The following is a 16,178-nucleotide window of genomic DNA, read 5'->3' on the forward strand; positions in this document are numbered from 1 at the left end:
CTGAAAGTGTGAGCCAAAATAAACCTCTCCTTTAAATTATGGGTGTCAGGTATTTTGTTTCTGTGATGAAAAATAAAACAAGACAACACCCTCAGCCATGTGGAGTGGCACAAACCTATAATCCCAGCACGTTAGGGGACTCAGGCAGGAAGATTGCAAGTTCAAACCCACACAGGCAACTTTAGTGAGATCTGGACCAAAATAAAAAGTTTAAAAAGGGCTTGGGATGTAACTCAATGTGAAGGCCTTAGAATCAATCATAGAACTTGGAGGCTGGAGGAGATTATGATAGCCTATTATCACTAAACAGGGAGTGTTTATTCATAACAGTTCTCTACATACTATTCATATTTACTAATTTTAGGTGGGGCATAGGTTTCTGTTTGTTTCATCATTTTTAAGGTATTCTGGATATACATAGAAAATATATAGAGAAAATAAACTTAAGTCTAATCCTCAAGATTTTTCAGGTTGGTTGACTAAATTAGTATTACATCAAGTGTGTTTCACTGGCCAGTACCATGGGCATCCACTGAAAAATTATAAGCAAAACAAATTCTTCAGCCCCAACATATAACTGCTAGATCAGGAACAATGAAGAGAGGGCCCAATAATTTATGTCTTTAAAAGCATGAGAACTATCTTACTAGATAACAGATCTTGGCATTCACCAAGAACAGAAAATAAGAAGTCACAAAACAAAGTGTCTGGGTGTTCTACCAATTCAATTTCTCCCTCTTTCCTGACCACATCCCTTAATGGCCACTGTCATCTTCTTTTTCAATTCTTTTCTTTTTATTTGGGGGCAGGGGGGAGACAAGGTTTCTCTATATAGTTCAGGCTGGCCTTGAATTCATCACTATGTGTCCCAGGTTGGCCTCAAACTCACAGTGATCCTCCTGCCTCAGGCTCCCAAGTACTGGGATTATAGGTTTACACCACTACTCTCTGCTTATTTTTAATTTTACCCAGATAATTCATTTAAAACTCCTGAAATCACTTGTTTATTAATGTAATCATACATACTTTTTAATCTCTAAATTCTCAACTTAGAGATTTAGGAGAGTATCTTAAAAATACTGATGACCTGATCTCAGCCCATATTAATTAAATCAAATTTTCTAAAGGTAAAGACTGGCCTAACACATTTTAGAAACTCCCCCAGGCAAGTCTAGCATACAATCTCATTTGAAAACCACATGGTCTATCTTGAAATTTTGCTACCTAGTTCAGTATTTCTCAAAGTACGATGTGACAACATCCTGGAGGAATCAGAATCACCAAGGGTATAGTTCCCAAATTGATATTCAAAATAATCTTCAAAGGTATATATGACAATTTACTTAATAGCTATGTATTTACTTTTATTATATATTTTATTTCATTGAAGGTTGATAGAAGTTTTCCACATATGGTAGTGAGTTTTATTTTAATATAAGATTCCATTTTCTCAAAAACTAAGTCAGTAAAAGAAAGCACTAGAAGATTCATTAAGACTTCCAGGAAGATGGCAGAGTGGTAAACAGCAGAGAAATCGCCTCTCCAAGATTTGGTGGGCAGTTGCTGGAATACAGCAACGTGAGGAAGAGAAGAAGGGGGGAAGTGGGTCCCCTGGACCCAGCAAGGTTCTGAATCGAGAATTGAAGCCCATGGGAGGAGGAAAGACAGAGCCCTCAATGAAAAAGAAGGAGGTACCAAATGGCATTTTCCTTCTGATCCCTGACTCACTGCATGGGAAGGCCAGCACAAATCTGCAGATGCATGGTGACTACTGGCGAGTCCAGAGGCCTCCATGGAGAAACGCACCATTGGCACAGAGTAGTGGACACAGCAGAATGGAGTGGCTGGTGAGTTATTCGGGTTCAGACATCGCCCAGGAGAAGGTGACTGGCTGGTAGCCATTGTGCAGAGGGGTCAATTGAGCTTGGAGCTCTGAGTAGCTGGAGGCTGGCTCCATTAAGGTGAGATGGAACTCAGTCCAAGTCAGCAGAAGGTTAAGGAACCAAGTTCAAGCCAGCAGAAGGACACATGGAGTGTTACAGGCTGAACAAATCAGGTTCCAGCCTCACAGCCAGAAACCAGCCTGAGCTTCAGAACTAAAGATGCAGGTTTGCTGGGATTATCCACTACCCCACCATAAATCTATGGCTGTCTCTTTAGAATTAATCAACACAGATCTAGGCTCTGTGCTCCCAACTTGTCTACCAGTGACAGCAGAGACATGCCTTGAAGTGAACTTTCTTTTTCCTTGATTTTGTTTTGTATTCTTTTCTTGTTTGATTGTTTGTTCTTGTTTTTATATATGTATGAACACTGTTTCTAGTTTTTTGTTATTCTGTTCTGTTCCTATTTTTATTTCTTCCTTCTCTTTCCCTCCTGTCTTCATCACCATTCCCCAAAGTTTACATAATCTTCCTTTGTCCTCCAGCCTTGCTTCTAATCTCTTCCTCTCCTTCTATATCTCTATTTTTCCCCCCTAATTCCTTTTAAGTTTCTCCCCTGAGGGTAAAATGGCCATACTGAGGGCATATTTACTGTACACAATTCTCTGGTTTATTTTAGAATTTGTTAAATAACCACAAATCTAGTTCATATAGTTAAAGGTGGCAAATCAATATTTACCACAGTTTGTCATTTTCTAGGCTGTGTATAATGCTATTATTGCTGATTGCACTACTTGAACTAAGGTGGCATAATTGTTCTAATCAGTTGTTCTTCGTAGTACAAATAGACTGAGAATGCCTAAGGGTCATAAGCAATATTATAGGCCAGGGCCAAACAATCAGGGGGTAAGCAAAATAAATAGCAAGAATTAAAAGCATCACACCACAGCAATACATGCACACCCATGTTTATGGCAGCACAGTTAGTAATACCTAAATCTTGCAAACAGCCCAAATGCACATCAACTGATGAATAAAGAAAATGGAGTACTACCGCAGAGTACTACTCTGCCCTAAAAAAGGATAAATTTAAGACATTTTTATGTAAATGGATGCACCTTGAGACAATACTTTTAAGTGAAATAAATCATACACATGTGTGTAAATCACACTGTTTCTCTTGTGTGAGAAACCAAAAATAAATAAGGACCAAAATGGATATGGGGAAATAGGAAGAAAATGTTAAAATGGGAAGTGGAATAAAGGAGGGGAAAGGAAAGGATAGAAAATGGATAAAAAAGAGAAAAGAAAGTCAAAAAATGGAAACAAGCTTTTGTAAACAAGGAGGGAGAAAGAAGACTTGAAGGGAGAAAAGGGGAATAGAGAAAAGAAGAATCAAGATATATTATGTAAAGATACAATTTCCCTATGATGAATGTGATCATTATGTATGTCAAGAGTACCAATAAAATTAATTTTTTTAATTCCCACATAAAAGCCATATCCAGACCTAATTAAATTGGATTATGTGGGGTTGAGGGTGAAACTTGAGCTTTATTGTTTTAAAAACATTTCTCAATGATACTCATGTGCAGCTAATACTGAGCTCCTACACTAGAGTCCCTCAACCAAACACAGAAGATTCTGACAAAACACTGCTTCTCAGGGGAAAAAATTCCAATAGCAATGAAGGTAATACAGAACTACTTGTTTATATTTATCTTAATCAGGATAGTCTGTAACCAAAACATAAATAATGTTCATTTACTCTGACCTGACAGGTGTTTTTAAAACCAAACATCAGGGGCTGGGGATTTAGCTCAGTGGTTCCGTTGACTGTCTCGCAAATGCAAGGTCCCAAGTTCAATCCCCAGTACAAAAAAAAAAAAAAACCAAACATCATACTTCTAAATATGCACAATAGCTTTACAGAATTAAATTGGCTCAAATATAGACATAGTTTTCTTCAAGGCTTAAAATGATGTCATTTACAGTATATCCACCAACAATCATGACTATCCTAAGTAAGGAAGTTAAAAGTGGACAGACAAGGCGGCTTACAGATAGCTACAGATGTAGCTATCTGGGGGGCAGAAGAGGATCACGTGAGACCAGTCTGGGCAACACAGGGAGACTACATGTCAAAAGGGGGAAAAAAAGGACAGACAAATACTATTAATCAGTATGTACTGATTAATCAATATGTACTGCAAAGTACATTCAAATATAACGTCAAAGTTCAATACTACATATCACAACTGCAATTCTCTTTGGAGTCTTGCTGATACAAACCCATGTCATGACAATATTCATTATACTAAGTGCAATTAGTTCTAACTCATTCAATATCCTGCACAAATAGAATTCAAATTTAAAAACCCATTTTGTAATAAATATGTCACCAAAATATTTATACATCAACTGAAAGTCTACTCTTAAAAAATTATAAAATTCAGCTTTATTCTTGATGTGACAAAGTAACACAGTAATATTTAATTTTAAGAAGATACAATTTTTCTAACAAATGAACACCTGGCACAAAGAGTCACAGTTGTATCCACTTCCTGCCATAAATGCCAGCAGCAAGTACATCCAATTTCAAGTTCCTTTGAAGCCAATGAGTTGGAAGAACACAAACAGCCCAAATGAGGAACACATGGTATTCATTCTCTGAAAGAAATCAGCAGTGGGGTACCACCAGGAGGCGAAGCCATCTGTCACAAGCAAAAAGAGATGGCAGTAGCTATCAATGACTATAACAGGCTACCTCAACCTGGGAAGAGTCAAGTTTCAGATTTTAATTCCAGCTAATTCTCATAATGAGCAACAGTTTTCCAAATCATCAGTGTCAAATTATGAACAGAATGGACAAGAGGAAGAAAAACCACCAACACTGAAACCCTATGAAAATCAACAACACAGCAGCAAACATAAACCACAAACATAAAACATCAAAAACTGGCCAACGTTTTGACAAATTCAATTCCTTCTTGCAGGGAAAGCACTGGTACTTTTACTTACATGGTGCTTCTAACCCATGAATGTTTGCCCGAGATTTCAAACTGAATGAAGAAAGCAACTTTCCAAATATCAAGGGAAAAATGAACCACATAGGATACACAATCAACACACAAATATCAGTAACATTCCTGTATACCAGTAACGAATCCACTGACAAATAGTAAAGCAATTCCATTCACAATAGCTTCAAAAAAATTAAATACCCAGAAATCAACCTAATCAGGAATGTGAAAGACCTTCATAATAAAAATTACATGACTCTGAAGAAAGAGATTAGAGAGGGCATAAGAAAATGGAAGGACATCTCATGGTCTTGGATTGGGAGAACTAATATCAAGAAACTGGCAATATTTCCAAAAGTGATCTACAAATGCAATACCTACCAAAACAACACTCAAGGGCCAGGGATTTAGTTCAGTGGTTCCACCACCTGCCTCAAAAGCACAAGGTGCTGAGTTTGATCCCTGCCACCGAAAAAAAAAAATTAAAACAACACTCATCACACAACTAGGAAGAACAATCCTTAAATTCATATGGAACTAGAAAATACCCAGAATAGCCAAAGCACCCTGAGCAAAAAGGACAAAGCTCAAGGCATCAAAATACCACATTTCAACTTACAGTAACAAAAACAACATGGTACTGGCACAAAAATAGACGTGTAGGGCCAGGGATTTAGCTCAGTGGTTCTGCCACCTGCCTCGCAAGCACAAGGTCCCAAGTTTGATCCCCGGTACCAAAAAAAAAAAAAAAAAAAAAATAGATGTGTAAAACAACAGAATAGAACAAAAGATTCAGAAACAGATTCATGCAGCAACAACCACTTTATTTTTTACAAAGGGGCAAAATACACATTGCAGAAGATAGCCTCTTTAATAAATGGTGCTGGGAAACTTAGTATCCACCTGAAGCTGTAGGCACAAAGACTTCCTGAAGAGAACTCTAATAGCAGCAGAAAAATAATATCAAGAATCAAATGAATGGAGTTATGTCAAGACTAAAAGCTTCTGCACAACCAAGGAAACAGAATGAAGAGAAAACCTGCAAAATAGGAGAAAAATTTTGCTAGCTACTCTTTTGATAGAGGACTAGTATCTAGAATATAAAAAGGACTAGTATGTAGAATATATAAAGAACTAAAAAAAAAAATTAATCCCTCAAAAATAAATGACCCAATCAAAAAATGGGTAAATGAACTGAACAGAAAGTTCTCAAAAGAAGTACAAATGGCTAATATAAAAAAAAAATTCAACATCATTAGCCATTAGGGAAGTGCAAATCAAAATAATTTTAAGATTCCATCTTACCACAGTCAAAATCACTGTCAACAAGAAAACAAAAAACACAACGCTTGTGAGGAGAGGGAGGTGGTGGAGAGGAAGCAACCATCTCACATTGTTGACAGGGACCAACACAGTACAATCATTGTGGAAATTAGTATGGAAATTCCTCAAAAAATACTAAAAATAAAAATATCATCTGACCTAGCTCTCTCTCCTGGGTGTACTCCTGAAAGAATTAAAAATATATTACAGTAAATCGTACATACCAATGTTTAAAGGGTATGGCACAATTCACAATAGTTAAATTCTGTAATAACAACCCAGATGCCATCAACAGATGAATGGATAAAATGTGATATATATACACCATGGAATATTAGTCGTAAAAAAGAATAAAAATATGTCATTTGTAAGAAAATTAATGAAACTCAAGATCAACATGCTAGGCGAAATTCAGTAATTTAAATATTACATGTTTTCTCTTATGCCAGAAACCTAAAATATAAATAAATTGATAAAATAAAGGTGAGATGATAGGAAACTAGAAGGTAGACTCTTGGAAATGGGGAAGGGAGTTGAAGAAGGAAAAGGAGAAGAGTGTGGAGAGATTAAAAATGACCAAGATAGGCCGGGGATTTAGCTCAGTGGTTCCGCCGCCTGCCTTGCAAGCACAAGGACCCAAGTTCGATCCCCGGTACCAAAAAAAAAAAAAAAAAAAAAAAATGACCAAGATAGCTTATATATGCATGTACCAACTCCCCCCCAAAAAACGTTACTATTCTGTATTACAAACATGCATTAACAACAACACAAAATGAGCTACAATTCAAAAAAACCTTCGTCACCATCTCAATCGCCTCTCCACACCCTCCAGTCCACCCACCAAACCCTTATTTGGCATTTCACATTTAATAAAATCACTGGCAATCCGATGAACATTATTTATCGTCATTTTTAAATATCAAAATATACTGAGGTTTAGTATGAAAATTTTGAAGCCACACCTTTATTTATTTAAATGAGCAATTTATATGAACATCAGAATGTAGGAATGCTGGTTTTGTTGTTCCTGATTTTGCTTTACTGCAGTGCTATGGATGAAACCCAGGGCCTCAGGCATGCTATGCAAGTGCTCTACCACTAAGCTATATCCCTAGCATGGGAAAGTTGTTTTTAAGTTCATTATTTGTGAAATTTGAACTGGTCACGGTAATTCTAATTTGTTCACTTATTTCTCAGCATTTTTTATTTCATTCAAGCAGTTTTTGAAACCACAACTCCTCCCTTCAAAACCTTCTCTAAAAGGAAAATAGTAACCAGAAAAATAGTAACCAAATAATAGCACACACCTGAGGCAGGAGGCTCTTTAGTTTAAGACCAGCCTGGTCAACTTACATGATCTAGCAAGACTATGTCTCAAAAAATAAAAAGGGTTGGGGATGTACCTCAGTATGATGGCTCCAGGTTTGATCACCAGTACCGGGAAAAAAAATGAAAACAAGGATTTCCTCTTGAACAGATTAATCTACCCAACTACTGGTAATTTAATTCTGCCTTTAGATTTTGGTAGACAAAGCTGTATCTATTCTGCCAAAACATAAAAACCAAACCTATTTAATTGCTTTTAATTAAAGTATTTCTGTATGTATATTAATCTTCAATAAATGTTTTATTTTTAGAATAAATCAACAGATTGGGAGGTATATTTTATAGTCCTGATAAAAATACAATAAATGCTTTTTTATAGGGTGGTGCAGAATAAAGTTACCACCCCTCAAGTCAACAAATGTAATTTATTATATTAAGGGTACCAAAACTGAAATCAATATATGATTCAGAAATAACAGATTTGTTTACTCAAGAGTTAATAACTGAGTTACCTCAATCAACAAACCACTGGGAAAATCCACTGAGTCAAATGAGAAGTAATAAATGTTGAATTCAATTACTCAATGATAACATTTCAGGGCAACTACAGAATAAGGCTCCATCTCTCTTTCCTAAAACAAAAGATAAAGACAAAGAATGTGTTCAGTGTCCTGAAGTCTAACAGCTGTGTGACAAGTTACTGTCTCTAAACCTCAGCTTCCATTTCAACAAAAAAAATAGTAGTGCCTACTTTACATGGTTGTTAGGATAGCTGATAGGAGAAACACCACAAAACAGGTCCTCTTCCTTTACGAACACTACACAAGTGTTAGTCCTTACACCTTATTTTTGCTGTCGAAACCAGATGCGCCAACAAGCTTTCTCTGTGAAAGGTCTGGATTTGTTTTAGTACCTTGTATATACTGTATCACAACAACTAAATTCTTAAACTCTTAAACTCTACTGGTGGAGTGTGAAAGTAGACACATACAATACATGAATACACATGACTATATTCCAATAAAACTTTCATAAAACTAGTTATGGGGGCCAGGGATTTACTTCACTGGTGCTGCTGCCTGCCTCGCAAGCACAAGGTCCCAGGTTCAATCCCCGATCCAAAAAAAAAAAAAAGTAAAAATTATTCTTAGCTTGTGGGATATACAAATCTTACAAGAAGGATTTGGCCCACAGGTCAACTGTGATGGACTCCAATTGTAAACTGAAGCTTCTCAAAGCCAATCCATGATGGAGTTTCTACCAATCCATAATAAAATTGCCACTGTAAAGTTAAAAGCTATTAGGGCTGGGGATTTAGCTCAGTGGTGCCGCCGCCTGCCTCGCAAGCACAAGGTCCTGAGTTCGATCCCAGGTACCAAAAAAAAAAGAGCTATTGTTTCAGAAAGAAGTGTCTTTTAATTTTGAGATTATGCAATTCTAATTCATTGGTTTACAATGTTTTTCATCTTATAAAGTAACAGTTAATAATATGTGGTCAGTTAAAAAATTATTTTTATTTTACAATCCCATTGTGGGGTGGGGGGCAGGAATTGAACTAAGGGGCCTCACACTGAGCTACATGTCCAGCATTTTTTTAAATGCTTTTTAAAATTTTGAGACAGGGTCTGGCTAAACTGCCCAGGCTAGACTTGATCTTGTGATCCTCTTGTCTTAGCCTCCCAGAGTGCTGAGGTTATAGGTGTGCACCACTAGCCTTGGTGCTTTTTGTAAATTGTTAATTTTTTGTTTTACTGTTATGTGAAATCCAAGTCTGGAAATCATTAATGCCCTCTGCTTAATCAAAACAAGAAAAATACATACATATGACACTGATTCCTGCTGATATATACACTGATCAAAACAAATAAAATTACTTCATCATCTTTTAAACTAGTCCCCTATCCTATCTTTTCTTGGCCCTTACTCTCAATGTTAATCCTTCCTAGAAGCCTTGGGATCCTTCAGTATTTCTACTCTTGCATTTGCTTCTCCAACTGAAACAGAGAAATTCTAATTCAGTCACTTATATTTAATAAGTAGCTGAATAAACAATTTCTTCAATAAATATTTTTAAAGAAGTGTCTACATGTCACTCAGTTGTCCTTAGTTGAAAACACTACAAGACATTTTAGTTGGATTTGTAAGTATCTTTCAAGTGCCAGAGGTAAGATCCAACCAAGTTCCTCTCTTAATTTTCAGTTTCCTCACTTAAAAATGAAGACAGTATCACTTACCCACAAGCCTACTGTAAAAATCAGAAACAACGTACTATATGAAAGCCTCTAAGGATAGATGATAGGAAACAGGAAGACAGATATTTTGCAAATGGGAAGGGGACCAAGAGATGGAGGGAGGGGAGTGGGAGGCAAGTCATAAAAACAGTCATAAAAAGAATTAAGATGACTCATATACATGTGCAACTCCCCAGGATCATTATGTACTGCAAACATGTACTAATAAAAATTAAAATTTAAAACGAAGAACACAGCTAGGTTGGTATCTATAAATATCTCTGTATGTTATTATTAACACCTGGAATACTTATTAGAACTCAGAGATGTATTTGTCAACACTGTCATTGTAAGAAATTTTCACCACTATTTTTTTAAATGTTACAACAGCAGATATACATACAAATTACAGGGAACATCAGATGTAATGCTACATTTTTAATATTAATGGAGTAAGTAATAATAATGTAAGTAAAGTGTATCTTTAAGTGACATACACTTACGTAAGATTTTAACTAAGTAAAAGAGAAAAAGTACTATACAGAAGCACAGCACCAGAAATTAATAGTTTAAAATAAGCAGACTAAGTAAACATAAGCATTCTATGTTACACATTATTAAACACTCTACTGCCTTGTGAAGTCCATCTTATTTACATAAACCACACGGTTAAGCTTATTTGTGGAGTTTGGGGCCCAACGAGCCAGGCAGAAATCCCTTACCACAAAAAAGAAAATATATTTTAAGAAAAGGGCCGGGAATTTAGCTCAGTGGTTTCACCACCTGCTGCGCAAGCACCAGGACCCGAGTTCGATCTCCTGTACCAAAAAAAAAAAAAAAAGAAAGGAAGGGAAGGGAAGGGAAGGGAGAAGGAAAAAAAGATAAAAATTTCCAGCAATTCTACATTCCTTTTAGGAAAGCACTCTACAATTCAGAGATGAGTCATTATGCAAATAAAAATGTTAAGTAATGAGTATCACTGTTACTGAAAATCCTGCAAGTTAATTACCCTGCTCAAAATTCCTAGTAACTCCTTCAGGAGTATTAAGGCTGCACTGGTAGTGGTTAGTTGTCCACATTAAACTTATTATTGATACCATTTACTTTCTGGTAGCAAATTATAAGGTATATTTATATTCCAAAAAATGTTATAAAATATATTTATATTTACAAAATACTTAACTTGATTTTTCTGCATGGCACACTTGTATTAGGCAGTCTTATCCATAATTTTACACATATTATCTTCTTTAATCTCATGTAAACATTACAGTAAAAATATCCCCCACTGAGAATGTATAAAACTTAAAGGAAGACTCTTTGCCCTTTGTATGAAAGCAGCGATCTGAACACTTACTTTGAAAAAAAACTTTAAAAGTCATGTATTTCCTATCCTCAGAAGTGCCTAACATGGTTATACAAATCAATCTTAAATTCAGGCATTGCAATCAAGGTCAACAGACTCTTAAGAGAATTCTACTAGGATTCTAGCTGACAAAAACAAAATTAGGAAATTTCAGACAAAGAATCTCTAGAGAACACCTTGCTCAACTCTCTGTACAGACGAGAAAACTGGGATACAGAAATACCAAACAGAGTCACACATACATACTTCATCGCTGACTGGTAGAGCCCAAGTCAAAACTAGAATGTAGGTCCTTTGATTTAAAATTATGTGTTCTGTCCACTCTACCAGTGATCTTCAAGCCTATCAGACCCAACACTGCCCCTAAATAACCCTTTTACTATCCTGAAATGTAATATAAAAATGCTGGGGCACAACTACATCAAAAGACAAACACACTCACAAATGGAGATCTAATGGGTGATCACACAAGCAAAAATCCAAGATTGCTGAAGTGATTTTTCCAAAATAATAAAACAAACAAACAAAACAAAGTACAATCTTCCATCACCTTACACAATGGTCCCACTGCTAAAAATTTCAATGCACATTAAAGCCATTCAAAACATGCAATTGTATTTATGCCTATTTACGTAATTAAGATCTCGACTCAGATCACTATGAACAGATTTTTTAACTACATAAATTTTTGGCAAGACATTTGAAAATCATATGGAATGAGGGAAAACTTTTCAATGTCCAGACCAATCTGAGGCAAACCAGTACAGTATCTCTTGAAATAAGTATCTTTCGTCAGTAATACTAAGAGAATTCCAAGAATTTTATCTGCTACCACTTAAGTAGACTGTCTTTTTCCTACTTGATCTCTTGAAAATGCTCTGTACCAAAAATATTATGTGTACCACAAATATTGTGGATAGCATAATTTATACATATTACCTTTTCAATAATGCTTCTGCAGTGAAAAATGAAAGAAACCTCCATGAAACGACAGGATAGGAAAGACTGGAAACACTCATTCAAGTATGCTTCTCTCCTAAGAAGGAAGCACCTATTCAAACTTTCTTTCCCATGAAGAAGAGACATGTTGCAAGAATAAGTTGTTAATTATTCAGTTTATTCGGAAAGTGAGAGAGCTCAATTTTAAGATGTCCAAATATTGGCAGGAAATGCACATTAAGCCACTCTCATGGAAAATTTTTCACAATCTTTATTACCCGATTTGTGTCTGAGGAACAGTAGTTAACTTCTTCCCCATCCCATTAAGCTGAACAGGGTTTTAAGCGTTTGATTAAAGATAATCAAAAGCATTTTCTAAATTCTCCCAACCCCTCAATATATTTTACACAATAACTTTTACTTAGTTCCCAGTAATGTTTTTCTTTGAAATAAAATGAATGCTTACAGGAGGTTTATAATTGTAAGTACAATGCAATTGTGTTTTTAATGTTTTTAAATACTGTAATACTGTGTAATACTGTGCTTAAACAAGTATTATCTCTGAATAGCTATTGTAACAGTTTTGCTTTCATTCTATACCATTATCCCAGACCAGGAACAGGAATAATACTGAGAAATATCCTTCCAAACTCCTTTTTTTTTTTAAAGACAGAGTCTTTCCAACTTACCTAGGCTGGCCTCAAACTCAGTTCTCCTGACTCACCCTACAGGCATGTGCCAGCATGCTTGATCCATCCAAAACCCTTAATCCCATAATTCTGAATTAATTATAACATATCATTTATATATTTGATGATCAAAACAAATTATAGACTTGTCTCTCTTCTCAGATTTCACAGAACATAAGCAACATAAACAATGAAGAAATAATCTGTTAAGCTAATTTCTTCAAATATTTTAGGATAGATCTATGCAAATGGATGACAAAGTTTCTACACAAAATCTTATGGCACAAAGAAAAAGTTACATTATATTGGCTAATAAAATAGTACAAACTCAACCTTTATGTTTATAGCAGTAAGAAAAATGTAGATAATATCTTTTTTGCCATGCAGAGACTTAGAGCAAATCAAAATGAAACATACAAAATAAAAAACTCACACATAACACTCCAACTTTGGTAAGAGGTGACATATACTCATGGTCTCAATTCAACATGGGCTTAAAACCCCTTTAAAACCATTGTACTGTGTTCCTCAGACACAAATCAGGTAATAAAGATTATAAAAAATTTTCCATGAGAGTGGCTCAATATGCATTTCTTGTCAATATATGGACTCCTTAAAACTGAGTTCACTTTCAGAATTTTACAACGCTTTTTTATAAATTAATTTTGTTGGTACATTTTAGGTATACAATATAATGACATTCATCATTGGAAATTTGTACCTTTATATATCTTGGTTATGTTTTTTCCCCATTCCCCTGCCCTCTGCTTCAACTCCTCCAACCCTCCCTATTTACAGACTTTGTTTCCATGTTTTCATTTTCTCATATTAATTCCATTCCTTTCTTTCCTTTCCCCAATCCCTTCCACTTCCCCTTCCCCTTTGGACCTTTTCTTCCTATTTCACAGTATCTATTATGCCTTTTGGTCCTTATTTATACTTTCAGTTTCTCACACCAGGGAAACTATTTGGTATTTATACATGCCTGTACTATTTATTAGACTTAAGAGTATCACCTCAATGGGCACGCATTTAGCTATAAATGTCTCTAGTTTCATTCTTTATGGTTGAGTAGTACTCCATTTTATTTTTTAAACACACACACACACACACACACACACACACATTTTCTTTATCCAGTATCCAGTTGATAGGCAACTGGGCTGTTTTCCAAGTTTTAGCTATTAAAAAGTGTGCTGCTATGAACATAGGTGCATATATATCGCTGTGGTATGATTTATCTGATTCTTTTGGGAAGATACCCAGTGGGGAAATAGCTGGGTCAAATGGTACCTCTAATCCTAGTTCTTTTTTTTTTGGTACCGGGGATAGAACTCAGGCAACCACTGAGGTAAATCCCCAGCCCTCAATCCTAGTTCTTTGAGTTATCTCCATTATGATTTCCACAGTGGCTGAACGAGTTATTTTGGTAATACAGCTTCCCATTGTCTAGAAATCCTCTTCTTTTTTGAAGCAAAATAACACTGCTCACAAAATAATTTCTAAAATATGCATTTACTCTTGGGGAATTTAGTTTCTCTTCCATTTAGAGTTATGGATGAATATGATTACAGGAAATAGCTTCGAGACACTGGAAGAATAAAACTAAGCATTAGTTTGGAAATACAACCAAAAGTTGATCGATATATCCTGACCCTTTAATTCTTTTATAGTAAAAACTGGCTAACTGATGAGAAAGAGGAATTCTTACCACAAAACCTCAATAAAGTACTGATTAGCCAACTACAACTACTAGAGCCTGCTTAAGACAGCTGACCCAAAGAACCTCTGTAAGTATTGAGAAATAGATGCTATCAACAGCAAAACAAACAAAACAATGGCCATTTTTGTATTTTCTATTATTACTAAAGAAATAGTATAATAATAGTATAAATTCCTAAACAATTGAGAAGAACTTTGTTGATGTCATAAACCATAATACATTATTATAACAGTGAAAGAAGAGAGAAGAAAGCATTACCATAATGGAGAACAAGCAGACATGGATGGCACCCAGTTAAAAAGCAGGGCCTCAGAGCAAATCTGAAAACGGATGAGACAATGAGGACATAAAACATTAAAATAAATAGGAAGAGAGCCAGGGATTTAGCTCAGTGGTTCCGCCGCCTGCTTTGCAAGCGCAAGGATCCGAGTTCGATCCCTGGTATCAAAAAAATAAAAAATTTAAAAAATTTAAAAAATAGGAAGGAAAACTAAATGAACTAAGTGTGAAAAGAAAAAAGAATTACTCATTTTTATATACATAAATTCAGTCAATAATATAGATGACATATAAAACTAACCTGGTTTTCTTCCTGCACAACTCTATACTGTTCCTTCCAAATGGTGATTTTAGAAGCTTCATCTTTTCTCAGGGCTCGCTCTTTCTTCAGTTCTGGGCTCCAAAAGGTCTTGATGCTATTCATTGAAGAACTCAATTTGCTCTCCTTTACTTCTACATCCTTTCTCAAGAGATCATTTTCCCTTAACACCTCCTTCAGCTGTGTCTGCAAATCCATGATGGTATTATCTCTTGCCTGACGAAGAGAGTGAGGTACAGTGGATGCCAAACTCACAGGAGGGAGGTGATGTTCTCCAAATGCTATGGTGTCACTAGCAATGCCACTACTGGCTATATTGGGGCTACTGCCCATAGCAGTCATCCTAACACCATAAGGCAGATGTCCCCCAGAACGGCCAAGTGTCATGGTGCTTTTAGGTGTTTCTGAACCTACATTTTCATGGTCACTTAGGTACATAGGGCCAGATGTAGCATAGGCAGCATTTAAGGATTGTATATTCTCCATTGAAAGGGTTTTCCCACTGCCACCTCCAACACTGCTTCCAGAACTCCCTCCTGTACTATTGGTCCGACGATGACCTAAGCGAGGGGAGCGTGGAAGCCTGGGTGAACGGCCAGGGCTCTGGTTGCTTGGTTCTACCTTCCCAACTGAGCGAGCACTCCCATACATGGTTGCAAGGTGAACTTAGGTGCCAAGAAAGCTGTATAGCAGGAAAAATGGAACTCCGTGAGGTTTCTCTTTGTCTGTAAGTCAGTTAAAGCTATCAGAAATAACAGGTCACCAGGTGTCCAGTCTTGAAGAAATATCTTATGCCATATCTGTAATAAAAAGATCACATATTAAATCCTCTATTCATAAATATTTCCCTTCTCAAAACTTTCCATTATCCCTACTTGAGAAAGAACCCCCTTCTGTCATCTACTCATAGATTCAAGAAGTGGTTGGTTACAGCACAATGTGTTTCATAGTAAATACCATTATAAAATTTTACCGCTGCCTGCACTGCAAGTGCAAGGACCCAAGTTCGATCCCCAGTGACAAAAAAAAAAAAAAAATACATTTTATATGTTGTAAAACTGGACACTAAAACTACAC

General features: G+C 36.0%; 1 protein-coding gene across 28 annotated transcripts in view; it reads right to left on the reverse strand.

The window, feature by feature from the left end:
• Erc1 (ELKS/RAB6-interacting/CAST family member 1) overlaps window positions 1-16,178 on the reverse strand; it is a 510,100-nt gene that overhangs the window by 427,712 nt on the left and 66,210 nt on the right. For 26 of the 28 annotated variants that reach the window (XR_015439770.1, XR_015439760.1, XR_015439764.1 and 23 more), the window contains one exon: window positions 15,084-15,901. The exons of the other annotated variants lie outside the window; for them this stretch is intronic. Coding sequence is in view for 20 of the 26 variants with exons in the window: in XM_087182771.1 (XP_087038897.1) it covers window positions 15,084-15,752 (669 nt within the window). In the remaining 6 variants the exon portion in view is untranslated. The remainder of the gene's footprint in view (window positions 1-15,083; window positions 15,902-16,178) is intronic. 28 annotated transcript variants of the gene reach the window in all.

Source organism: Heterocephalus glaber, unplaced genomic scaffold (assembly GCF_053883595.1).
Source record: "Heterocephalus glaber isolate CG9 unplaced genomic scaffold, H.glaber_assembly_v1.0 deba00000281, whole genome shotgun sequence".
NCBI lineage: Eukaryota > Metazoa > Chordata > Mammalia > Rodentia > Bathyergidae > Heterocephalus > Heterocephalus glaber.